General features: G+C 44.5%; 1 protein-coding gene across 4 annotated transcripts in view; it reads left to right on the forward strand.

Moving 5' to 3' along the window:
• Nucleotides 1-13,038, forward strand: part of SPTBN2 (spectrin beta, non-erythrocytic 2) — an 812,320-nt gene that overhangs the window by 670,767 nt on the left and 128,515 nt on the right. For all 4 annotated transcript variants that reach the window (XM_069207822.1, XM_069207824.1, XM_069207825.1 and 1 more), the window contains one exon: nucleotides 11,756-12,130. In XM_069207822.1, the coding sequence (XP_069063923.1) occupies nucleotides 11,756-12,130 (375 nt within the window). The remainder of the gene's footprint in view (nucleotides 1-11,755; nucleotides 12,131-13,038) is intronic.

Raw genomic sequence — 13,038 nt, forward strand, 5'->3', positions numbered from 1 at the left:
GGCTTTGCCAATGTATTTTTACACCAGCATGGCTACTGTTCGCATGGCTAAAGATTAGTGGTGTGAAGAGTGCAGCATGGAGTAGATCGGGGTATCGTGGGGGTCAGTGGCATTTAGTGGAGCTGTGCATAGTGTAGGGGTGTGGAATACTGTGTTGTGGAGGGCCATAGAGTGGGGTAGAGTGGCGTCAACTGGGATGGAGTAGAGTGTCGTGGAGTGGTGTAGTGTGGAATAGTCACAAAAATCTGTAGAGTGTCATAGAATGGACTAGAGTGGACTGGTGTACAGTGGAGTAAAGTAGAGTGGCGTAGAGTGATGTAGCGTTGCATGTCATGGAGCGGCATATAGTGTGTCACAGAGTGGTGTATAGTGTAGTATCGTAGAGTGTCATGGAGGAGAATGTTTTAGTGGTGTGGCATACAGTGGAGTTGCATTGAGTGGAGTAAAGTGGCATGCTGTGGGGTAGAGTGAAGTAGAATGTTGTGGAGTAGTGTAGAGTGGCATGGAGTGTTGTAGAGTGCAACAGAGTTGAATGTTGTGAAGTGGAATGGTGTACAGTGGAGTAGGGTGACATAAAGTGAAGTGGTGTGAATGTGGAGAGTGGAGTAGTGTGTCATAGAGTAGAGTGGCATGAAGAGTTATGGAGTGCAGTAGAGCAGAGTGTGCATGGTGGTGTAGCGCACCACCATTAAAGGCAACACATTTGCCATTAAATTACCCTTACATTTGCACAGACATAAGTTTTACAGAGAAAATTATACAGTACACAAACAGTGTGTGGAAATCAGCATCTTAGAGTATTGATTTTTTTTATTTTTTGGTCATATGAACATATTTGTTTCCACCACACTTCAGAATTAAACAAAAATGAGCTTCCTCATTTGTGCTTTTCGAATTCTGATATATTTTGGAATATTTGTACATTTAATTTACTGGCATGTAAATTTTGTTCTGTGCTAGAAACAAACAACATCCAGTAGCCTTTCCCGCTTGCACCCCCAATATACAGCAAGATTGTCACATCAATCATCTCACATTGCAGTAAGAGAGAAAGAGAAGTAAACACCAACTTCCCTGGAAGACAGAGCCTAACATTTGACTTCTGTCTTTGAATGCACACCAAATGTGACAAGATAAAAACAAATTAAAGGTCTTTTTATTGCTCATTCACTTCCGAACTTTAGCGTGGTTAGTTTGGGGGTGCTTTGGCACCCTCTACTCCCCTACTTTCAGCGGCTATGGCATGGGAGTGAAATTGAGGAAGAGGATTGTTTAAGATATGCTATTAGTATAGAGCAGTGACTAAAATAAGCAACTTCTTAGACAGAACATTGTTCTTTATAGGCATGAGATATTGATGAACTGGTAGTAGCAGAGATGAGTAGAATCAGTCAAGTAAAAACATAAGAGGCAGGAAACCTTTTCCAAGACATATAGCATATTTACTGCTTCCTGAACTAGAATACAAGAGAGACAACTGAAAACAAATGCACTCTCATGGATTGCCTCATGAAAAAGAAAAAAACAATCCCAGAAAGTAACCACTTGTGGAAGAATACAAGGAGCCAGTCAGGAAGTGTAGAAAAGCACCCATTTTGACGTGGTTAGCTCCCACGTTTTGCCTGGTTTCCGATGTGCTTTGACTGTTAATGCACTGAGTCCCTGCCAATCAGGTCCCGAATGCCAGGTCTCTTCCCCAAAACAGCACAGTTGTTTTGCACAATTGGCACACTCTTTAGCTACCACTGTAAGTCCCTAGTAAATAGTACCCCTGGTACCTAGTGCCTGGAGTACTAAGGAAGGTATAAGAGGGCTGCAGCACCAATGGTACCACCCTCAAGGACCCCCTCACCTAAGCCAAACAGTGCTGCCATCACAGTCTGCCTGTGTTGGTGCAGACCAACTTGAAAACACGACTTGGCACACACACCCCTGTATGCCAGACCCCATATCACTGCTTGTGCCAAGTGTAAGTCACCCCTAAAGCTGGGTGCATCCAGGCACCTGTGAGGGCATATGTGCATGAGCAGATATGCACCTGCTGTGTCTGTCAATTCTGAGACATAGTAAGTGCACAGGGAAGCCATTTTAAATACATGAATCCTGGGATTTGTGGTATTAATTATCTCCAAATAATAAACCCTCACTGACCCCAGTTATGGATGTATTAATAAATGCACACAGAGGACACCTTAGAGGTGCCATCTGAAAACCTACCCAGCTACTGGTGTGTTGACTGACTGGTACAAACCAGTGGAGCCACCCTACACTGAGTTATGGCCCCCTGAGGTGAGGGCCAACACTCTTGGAGGCCCAGAAGAAAGGCCTGCTCTGTGCAGAGGTGATAACACCTTGTCTAGAGAAGGATGGACATTCCTGGGCTGGGAGCTTCAAAGGCCTTGCGCCTTCAAAATGCAACCCAGGTCTCGCCAGCTGATGGAGATGTACGACACCTGATCTCCCCACCCCACCCATTCCCCTGTCCTGACCTCACTTTTGGTGGCAGCACAGGTGGGAAAATCAGGAGGAGTGCCCACTTTATGCCAGAGGTGGGCGAGCCGAAGTGCACGCTATTTTTCAAATTCCTCCATCTTGCTTGGAAGGAATTGCAAAACTAGGGTTAGGGTTATGCCCACTTCCCAGCAGAAGTGATCATAAGTAGATTGTAGTCATCCTTGACTCTGCAGAAGGGGTGGAAGAAGCAACAGCTGACCTGGTACCAGACCTTCTGGCCTGCTGGCTAACCTCACCGGACTCTGCACAAAAAAACTCATCCTGCTGCTGCAGCTTCAAGAAACGCAGGAAGCCTGCCTGCCTTCTAAAAGGACTCAGACTTCTGTGAGCAGCGGACCTGCTAAGCAACAAAGTATCTAACAAGGACTCTACAGCCTGGAAACCTGGCACCTGAAGTGACGTCTGTACCAGACAACCTCAACCTGGTGAGAAGCCCACCAACTGTGCCAGCAGGGCTCCCAAGCTGTCCTGAGCCCGAGTCCACCAGTGTCACCTGTCCTAGTCTCAACCAAGTCGCCTGCAGCGCCTACATGCAGGTTCTCTCTCCCCCAGCCTGGTGGTGAGAGAAAACCCACCATATACAGCAACAACTGCACCCGTGACCCCAGCTGAGGTGGGTCATCGGTGCCAACGATGTTCCCTCTGGTCCACCCCTGCCGGACTCCCCCACAACTCCTGCAGCCTCAACTCATAAGACCTCCTGACTGTGAGTGCTCCCGGGTGAGAAAACCCAACACCAAGACACCCCTACATCAGTCACCCCTGGGCACAGGAGAAACGGACCAAAGGTGCACCTACGTCTGAGCACCCAAGTTTACTACCTACCTGTTTGTTGTCCCCGACTGGCTTTCCAGCCAGAGCCTCTAGCTTGTTTGTTTGGGGTCAAATTCCAAGGGGAAACATTGGGCACCAAATGTCTTACTGAACCTTTGTGCCCAACCGCCCCAGTGCCACCTGGTGTGACCTGTTGGTGTGGTTCTGATCAGTGCCCAGTACTTATCCTAACTCGTTGAGATTGGCTTCGTTAACCCTGTGTTTGCTGAATTCTGTTTTTCTTCCATAGGATAACATTGAGAGAACTCTGATAATTGCACTGTCTTTTTGAAACTGCACAGTATTTATGCTTAAAGTCTTGTTACCAGATTACGTAGTTCTTGGGTTTGAAACATATATAAAAAGAATTGTTATTTTTCTAAATAGTCTTGGATTTATTCTTTGAGTGTGTGTCTCATTCAATGCCTCTGTGAGTACAATTGCTCAGCAGTACCTTTTGATAAGCCTATCTACTCGCCCACACTATCACAAATAGAGAATTAGTCCTATCTGCGTATGTCTCTGCAGTACCAATTGGGGATCCACTAGACCCTCTGCACTGTGTACTTCATTTTAGTGCACTAATTAGAAAGACAGCTTCCTACAGGTAGGAAGTGAACAGGCTGTGCTCTACCGGAGGGGCAAAGACATGCTGGACATCAAAAATAAAGCTAGCAAATAAAAAGCATGCAAGTGTGAGTTACAAAACACAAACCCAATGGTAAGCAATGAGCAGAATGTTTGCCTAGAGAAGCTTTCAGCATGTCCCCAGTGTGTCTTTGGAATCTGCTTCAACCTTTAAAGGTGGGGTGAGAAAAGTCTGTCACTTCAGAAAGGCCAAAAGGTTTTAAATAAGAGAACATGTCTGATTATGTGGACATTCTTCAGAACTCTAACTGCAATTAAGAGAAGGTTTTTTTAACTGTTGCTTTAACTGATTATTTGTGGGTCTCACACTTGAAAATCTGTATTTTTCCATCAGAATCAAAATGCACATTTTTTTATCTAGTTTGCTAACTTTTGTAGTCATATCGGGCGTCAAGGGGGCAGTGATAAATGATGTCCCATTGTGCATTGAATCTTTCATTCTTCATGTGTTGTGCTTGCACAGTATACAAAGGTCTGTGATAACGGACCCAAAATATGGACAAATAGAGAGCAGGCTGGTAGGGAGATGGTAGAGGTTTAGAATCTATAATGTTAAAAATGGTACTAGTGTGCAGGGTATTGAAAATAGGTATTGAAACAAAACCGGTAACAAATTTGGAGCAAGCCACCCTTAAGTAGAGAAAATTGGAAATAGTGAGCAGGTCTTGATACCGCTCTGTTGCGAACAAGTTAGCATAAACGTGACAGGCTAAAAAATAAAATGGTGAATATGAAGTACAACACTGAAGAAACATATGAGATTTAGGAAACTGGAAAAATAATGATAAGGAGATCAAAACAGACTAGACCTGGTTAAAAAAGAACAAACATTGGCAAAACAAATAGGTCTACGACACAAGAGCTATTGTCTTTGTAAATGTTTTTCAGCCATGTTGTACAGCAGCATGGCTGCAGTGTAGCATGGCTGAAATAAATAAAAAAAGATTTAAATGATTGGATAATAGCACTTCTTTTAATTGTGAACAGGAAGGAGGGTGAGATGAGTGGCAACATGGAGGGGTGGGACGCAACACGGAGGGTGTGAAGAATTTTTTTTTATCATTTGGCCAGCTGTTTCCTCCCTATAGCACTTTTTTTCTTATGGGAGGAAGGTGCATGCAGTGACACAGACAAAGGAGAGGGGGTCAGGTGGGTGGGGGTAAGCAATGACACAGGCAACGGAGGGTGGGTGGTAGAGGCAAGCAGCGACACAAACAGGGAAATGAGGGAGATATTGGTGGGTGAAGGCAAGCAACACTGACAATTGAAGGCAAGCTACTTGGATGAGGGAGTGCAAGTGGGGTCAGGCAACATGGACAAGGGAGGGATGGTGGGTGGTGGCAAGCTGCATGGACGAGGGAAGTAGTGAGAGCGGGCAGGACACAGATGGGTAGAAGTACACTAGGGAGCCAAAAGAAAAAGATGCACAAATACAAAAATAATTGTACCTAAAAAAAGAACAGTGGAAGTACACTAGTAATGAGTTCATGCTTCAGGGGAGGGGCAAACACAGAAAGAGGAAGGACTCCCTCGAAAGATGACAAATAAGAGGCAGACAAATGAACGACAATGAAGCCAACCAGTAATAAGCAATGGGTTTCCTGTAGGCCCACTGTTAGAAAACACAAGGGGCCATATGTATGAAAGCTTTTTCCCATAGACACAGAATGGGTAAAATCCTTTGGTACATCTGGCCCAAGGTCTTTTCGGGCAAGAATTTAAAATGAGCATGCTAGCAGAAATCGTAATGAAAAAAGGAAAATAGGTAGTGACACTGCAACCGGATATAGAATTAGAAACAACAAATCAGGAAGTCGATAAAAATAGGAAAGACTTCTAGATTGGACATAAGAGAATGATGAGCAAGATATTGAAAACAACTGGAGACTTTGGAAAAAAAAAAAAGACAAAATAGTGAAGACATCGAAGGAAAGAGGAGAGATGTAGAAATAAAAGGAAGACAAAATTCTTGTTTAGCTTGATGGTAGCTTCCTTGGCTCTTCTAAAAGTGGTGAACAAACACTTGTGGTATAGGAAAAAAGAAAAAAATGGTAATAAGGGGTCGGGAACAGTAAAGAAATAGAAACAAAGGGAAATTAACAAGCCAATGGAAAAACAGAACTGGAAACTATGAAAGGAAAAACACTGTAAAAAGGCAATGGAAATGAGAGAATTAGAACCAAATGAAAATGTTGCATGCACCTTTATAATCTGGATTTGCCGAGAGCTTTTTCTTTTTTTGTTGTTGTAAATACATACATAGTGGGATTTGTGTCAGTCTCTTTCAGACATTGGCTTCTTTGGATTCAGATCTTTTAGCCACTGGTTGACATTGTCAGTCATATATTGAATCAGTCTACTGAAGCATTTTAGTCTCACTGTGATTCTTTTGATTGTGTCCATCAATTGGGATACACAAAGAACTCATTTACCGCTGAAAAGCATGGTCATTATTCCATAGCGCCTAACAGCATTTGTTGGTGAACTAATCCATCAGCTTCCTATGCGGCTGCACAGAAACATTAGCAAAGCCAATGAAGGTGTCCTGTAATTAAGAATTCTAATAGAGCTTTCTAGTAGCAATTTTCTCACCTTTTGAATATTACCCAGACATCAGACTGGATCCAGATGCTTTATAGCAGTACCTCTGCACACCAGTAGGTGACGCTGCACTTATGCTGTTCCACTCTGGAAATGATGGGCGGCGCCATGTAGGCACATTTATGTTAGTTCCTTTCTGTCTGTGCTACCAGCCACTGATCTGGCTCTACCGTTCCTCCCTTTGAGACACTTATCTTGATTTAACAAATTATTTTGCAGTGTGCAAAGGAAATATCACTTCCCAAAATGACAGGTTTTAAACCCTGTGAGGACTGTTGCAAACAAATACCTGTGACTGATCCTCACCAAATTTGCCTGTGGTTGAGCTACACCCCTAAGGCCAGCAGTGACTGCATATCAATGAACCAGAAGGCCATACGAGACCACAAGGCAAAACTACATTGCCACACACCAGAAGACTCTGCAGCAAGACCTGTTGAAGTCAGTAGTTTGGTGGCAGTCTGGTTTAGGATCTAGAATTTGCTGGAGCCATTCCAGGGGTTGGTCTTCCTCTTTGTACTGATCTTTGGGTAAACTGAATTGTAAAAAAACAATGCATAAGCAGACTTGACCCCTTTCCCCCACTCACTCGCCAAGGGTGGTAACACACAACTTGATCTTGCGCATAAAGTAGCTAGACTTTGAAGCCGATCCCGTAGCTAGTTCCAGCACAACCTGAGTTTCTGGGCCATCCACCACACAGAAGCAGATCAAGATTTCCGCGAGGCCATGCTCCAACTCTTCGAATCCTTACTTAATCTCTCTGGCATGCCTGTGGGCCCCATTGAAACAAGAGTGTCCCCACCTGTATTACCGTTGGTAGGATAACCCTCGGTCCCACCTGGACCCTTGGAGCCCATATCAGGCTGCCACAGGCTCCACTCTGGACTCCACCGCCAGTGCCACCTTCCACACTGGTTCCTGGTGCATCAACGCCAATGCTGACTATGTTAACGCTGGAAGACGAGGCCCCAATAGTCCTCTCAGATATCCAGTTAACGCTGGTTCGACCACAATTGAAGTCGAAACTGGCTACTGTTGAGGCTCCCGTTCCTCCTCTTGTTCTGCCTCGTCAACAACAACAGTGCAGCCTTCATTTCCTGTTTGTCATGTAGTTAGATAAAAATTAGATGCAGGTGATGAGACTGGCCACACTTATCACAAGGAGAATTGGTATGATGACCTGCAGAAGGCTAGTGGCCTTGATACCTCCCCTGTGCCTGGTCTCCTCTTACCCCTGGCCCTGCCACTGTATAGAGTGCTTCCTACTCTATAGTTATGTGTAATGCAGCCATAGTCCTTGACCTATCACTCCCCACCATGGCTGTAAAGACCAATGTGCTTGGTACTGGGTCTGTTACAATGCAGGTGATGAGATTGTCACTCCCTGATCACAAGAATTGGTCTGATGATCTGCAGGAGGCTGGCAGCCTTGATACCTCCCATGTATCTGATCCCCTCTCACCCTCAGGCCCTGCCACTAAGTAGAGCCTTTCCTGTGCTATGGTTATGCATAGAGCAGCTGAAGTCTTGCCCTTCAGCTCCTCACCATGGAGGCAAAGACCAATGTCCTTATGGGGGTTCTTCAGGTGTGGCAGGCATCTGTTTTGAGCCCTTTAACAACAAGGCACTTTTGGGCATTTTGTTGGGGCAGTCAACTGCCAAATTGCATAACAGCCCAGACGACCCTGCATTTTTATTTTGGCACCCCTCACCTGCATCAGGATTTTCCAAGCAAGATAAATCCCAACACTTTCTCGCAGGCTTCTTCGAGAGGGGGTCGAAATGAGTGGAGACGTTCAGAAAGACGGTTTCCTCACCCACCAGCTTGGAGCTCAGGTCCATGAATGCCTCCTGCCTGCTGGGGCGCTTTTTTCACATCCTTTGGGACTCAGTGGCTTAAGTACTCCCAGGTGTCCCTGGCGACCTCAGACTGGTCCTCGCCCATGCTTTACAGGACAGTTGTGATGCAACCAAGTACACATTTCATTGTGGCTTGAACACCATTGTCTCCACTGGATGGAACATTGGCACTAGTGTTGCTAATCGCAGCTACGCCTGGTTGCAGGCGACCAGTTTTGAAGCAGTGTCCAGCCTTAATGGACATACTGTACAACAGGACTCACCTGTTCAGTGACTAGGCAAACTCCGCTCTCATGCGGTTCAAGGGCAGGGCCACATCAAGCTCTGTGGGCTTATGTGCCCCACCTCACCTGCCCCATCAGCCCTACTGCTCCTTTTGTTGCTTCAGCAGAGGTACCCCATAATGAAAAGCTATTCAACCACCACAAAGTGCCCAGCAGTTTCTTGATCTACGCAATGGTATCCACCGTTCCCTTGGTCATGGTCACCAGACCACCCAATCCACTGATCCCACTCCTACAGCCTCACCAACTAATCCCCTTCAGCATGTCGTTAGTGGAGTACAGTGACGCGATGGGAAGCAGGACTAGGCAACTATTGCCAGGTTTGCAGGTCATAACATGAAACAGGTGGGTCATGTAGTTTGTTATGCGAGGATATAAGTACATTTTATTCTCTCACCGCCGCACCCTCCACCGCCCCAAGTGAATTACATAGGGCCATCTCTCCATTATGTGGCAAGAAGTGCAAGCCTTTTTGGCCAAAGGGGCTATCAAGAGGTTGCCAGTGCCAGAAGTTGGACATGGTTATTATTCTCAATACTTTATGATGCCCAAGAAGGACGGGGGCCTTTGTCCTGTTTCAGACCTGGGCCCTATCAACACCTTCTTCCTGAACAAAAAATTCAGAATGCCCAGGTTTTGTCTGCCTTCCACCCTGGAGACTGGATTGTGGTGTTAGACCTGCAGAACACCTATTTCCATATCCCTGTCGTGCAGACCCATGGGAGCTGCCTGCGGTTTATGATGAGACGGGAGCTTTTTCCAGTTTGCCCTGCTCCCCTATGATCTCACCAGCTCCCCTTGGGTGTTAATTAAAGCTATAGCAGTGATAGCAACAGACTTTCGAAAGTCATGGTTGCCAATCTTCCCCCTACTTAGACAACTGACTGTAGAAGGCAGGCTTGCACCAAGTAGTCATTGACCACCTCAAGTGTACAGAAAACCTCCTGGCATCTTTGGGGTTCACGATCAGTGACCTGAAGTCACACCTGACTACTTTGGCGCTCACATTCACCGGAGCTAGTTTTAGACATGGTTCTGTTTCATGCCATTCTCACGGGAAGTAGAGTGTAGGACATTTATGATGTGATCCCAATCTTTCAGCCACAGTGCAGAATTCATTGAGGTGGAATCTGAGGCTGCTTGGACTGATGGCCTCCTGTGAAGTTGGATCTAAAGTCTCAGTGGGCAGAAACATCAAGGGGACCTCTCCGTCCACGTTCAGATTTTGGTGTTGGCTGCAAAAGATCTGCAGTAGTGGTTACTGGAACGTGATTGGGTCGGCAGCAGATCCCTCTCTCTTCACCCACCCAGAGCTGATAGTGATGACAGACAAATTGGCTCTGGGTTGGAGTGGCCATGCCCTTGTAATACTGCAGATGGGATATCTGTCAAGTTTGAGACTGAGTATCCCATCCACCAGACTCTAAATCAGGCCTGAACTGCATTGACAGTAATTATTCTTGGGCCTAAACCTGCTGTCAAGTAGCTTGCTTTGTGAAACCATATTTGAGGCATTTGTCGCCATATTGCTGTATTTTGTCTGCTTTGTTTTGCTTATGGGCCTCCCACCTCTATTGGGGTCTGTTAAGCTTGCTGTTTATATATAGGAATATTAATGATGATGCCATGTTGGGGACAAAAAGTTCCTGACCTCCTCTATCAGTTTGCCTTTACTAATATTGATAAACAACATTCCCTCCTCATTAAATTAGCCCATGAAGGGACATCGTAGCCACCAGTTTTTATTAAATGGACAAAGGCACTGTCTGCTAAGGTGCTGCATTCTGCGACTGTTTAGATCCTTTATTGTCTTAAACCTTCAGGTTTTCTATTTGTGCGGTTGTCGGTCTGTGGAAACATTTTCCTCTCAATAACCCTAATCAAAAAATGTTCAGCAGCATTTTCTATACTCCCTTTTATTAAATAGTAAAAAGTCAAATGAAATTTTATATTTTTAGAAGTATTGTTCTTGATTTTTTCCCTTCTGGAGTTTTCTGTGATCCTGCGAATAAGAGGTATTCTGTGTTTTGTTTTTAGTGAATATAATGGTGTAGGAATCCTGGTGTTGAAACTAAATGCTTTATTCTGCCACAGAACTGTTCTGTATAGTATGAGGTCAAGCAGTCTACTCATATTCTCAGAGTGGATAGCCATTCCTATCACATAAAGGAAATACTGCAGTAGGTGTGGATTGTTTGCGTACTTGATGACATCATGGGAGCTCAACAGGTAAAGAACCCTGTAGACATAAAAGACACTCTAAAAATTAGGTGTTCAGATAATTTCCCCTGGACATTGATAAATGACCTTTTCTTTTAATTGAAGCATTTTCCAACAAGAGAAGGGTTCTGATGTGAGTTTTTGGCTTTATTTCTGACATATCTGCCACATTTCACTTTCAGTATTTTCTGCAAGATTAGCTCCCATGAGAAACCACTGGTTATTTACTGAGTCCTTTGTACTTCTTTGACACTTCAAAATATCGAGGAGTAGCTTGAAAAGAGACAGAAATATTTACTCTATGGCCCTCATTACAAGATCACAAGACTCCTGATGGAGTAATTGAGTACTCAAAAATCCTGATACAGCAAGGTATAGTAATTTCTAGGTGTGGTATTACTGCATCATTACAAAATCACCCATAAGAATGAAGAATTGCTGTGAAACTCGGCATTCTCCCACATTCGGGGCTCTTTGTGAAGGCCTATTCCACCATGTATTGCCTGCCAACATGTCCTTGGGAGACTTAGAGGATGTGGTGGTTCTTCATATTTCAGAATCCCAAATCGGTATTACCAAGATACTCGTAATGAGGGCCTGTTTATTTTAGGTAAATAGAAAAAGATAGTTTTGAAGCCATAAGAAGCTACAGATGTCCAGTACTGGTGGTTGGTGAAAGGAGTGGGAGGTCCAACAAACCTGGATCAATTAGATTCTTTCAGAAAGGTTGCTGTTCTACTAATAAGTGTTTTCTCTGTCTTTAAGCACATCCCTCATGCTTGTGCCCTTCGCTTATTTTTCTTTTTTTATAGATGTTAAGAGACAAGTTCAGGGAGTTCTCACGAGATACCAGTAACATCGGGCAGGAGCGTGTGGATGCTGTGAACCTCATGGCTGATGACTTGATATCCTCTGGGCACTCTGAAAACTCCACCATTGCAGAGTGGAAGGATGGGCTGAACGAAGCCTGGGCTGATCTACTGGAATTAATCGACACACGCAGTCAGATGCTTGCTGCCTCTTATGAGCTCCACCGCTTCTACAATGATGCCAAGGAGACACTGAGTCAGATCCAGAACAAGCAGAAGCAGTTGCCTGATGAGGTTGGACGGGACCTCAATACTGCAGAGGCCATGCAGCGTATGCACACTGCCTATGAGCATGACATACAGGCACTGAGCACACAGGTGTGTACAGCCCAACACATTCTACATATATACATGGTCTACTTTATGTAAGGCTTTGTGACTGTAATACTACCCTATTTATTACTGGTTAGTTTTTTTCTGTAGCTACATTTGTTTGCCTTGCAGTAGTACTCTGTCTTTTTAGGTCTAGCTGGGAGTGCTCTTTCTATTTATGTATAAGTTGCACCTGTCTAAATAACCTACCTTACTATTTCAGTTCCCACTGACTGTCATTGCATGTTTGCCTTGTCTTTTCAAGTCCTGTCTCCCAATCTATATGGCTGTTTGTCTATGTTACTGTCAAATTCTCTTTTAGCACTGTATTGTTATGTAGTTTGGCACCTGCCACAAACATCTGAATCCAAGTAGCAAGCGGGAGGGTTTTATCCCAGCAGGAAACTGGGGCCTTTTCCTTTGTGCCCATAGTCAGTCACTCATTAAAGGGCAGTGTCTGTATGGGTGATGCTACTTAAACTTTGCTGTCCCTCTGCTGTCACTATTGTAATCCAAGTGATAGCTCTTTTGGGTAGTTGACTCTCCAGGGGTTGTGAAGTTAAGCAGTTGGGGCTTACTGTATTCACTGGTAGGAGGTTCTAAACGTAGATACAGTAAATAACACCCAATAGGACTTTTGTTACCAGTTAATTAAAGCACACAGTTAACACTAAGTGCACACAGAAGATGCGTTTTTGCCAACTTCTTGGGCTGTGATTCAGACCCAAATAGCTTTTACACACTAAGTTATTAAATAATATTTAAAATATTTAGCTTTTTGGCCAATATTATCCTACAGAGCAAGGGTTTTAGATGGCATTGATCTTTATGCACAGTGCTATCCGGTTTTGGGCAGTGTTGAGGTGCCCTTGAATCACTTCTAGGCTCATAGAATTTACTACAATGTTTCTAAA

Source organism: Pleurodeles waltl, chromosome 9, assembly GCF_031143425.1.
Source record: "Pleurodeles waltl isolate 20211129_DDA chromosome 9, aPleWal1.hap1.20221129, whole genome shotgun sequence".
In the NCBI taxonomy this organism is placed as follows: Eukaryota; Metazoa; Chordata; class Amphibia; order Caudata; family Salamandridae; genus Pleurodeles; species Pleurodeles waltl.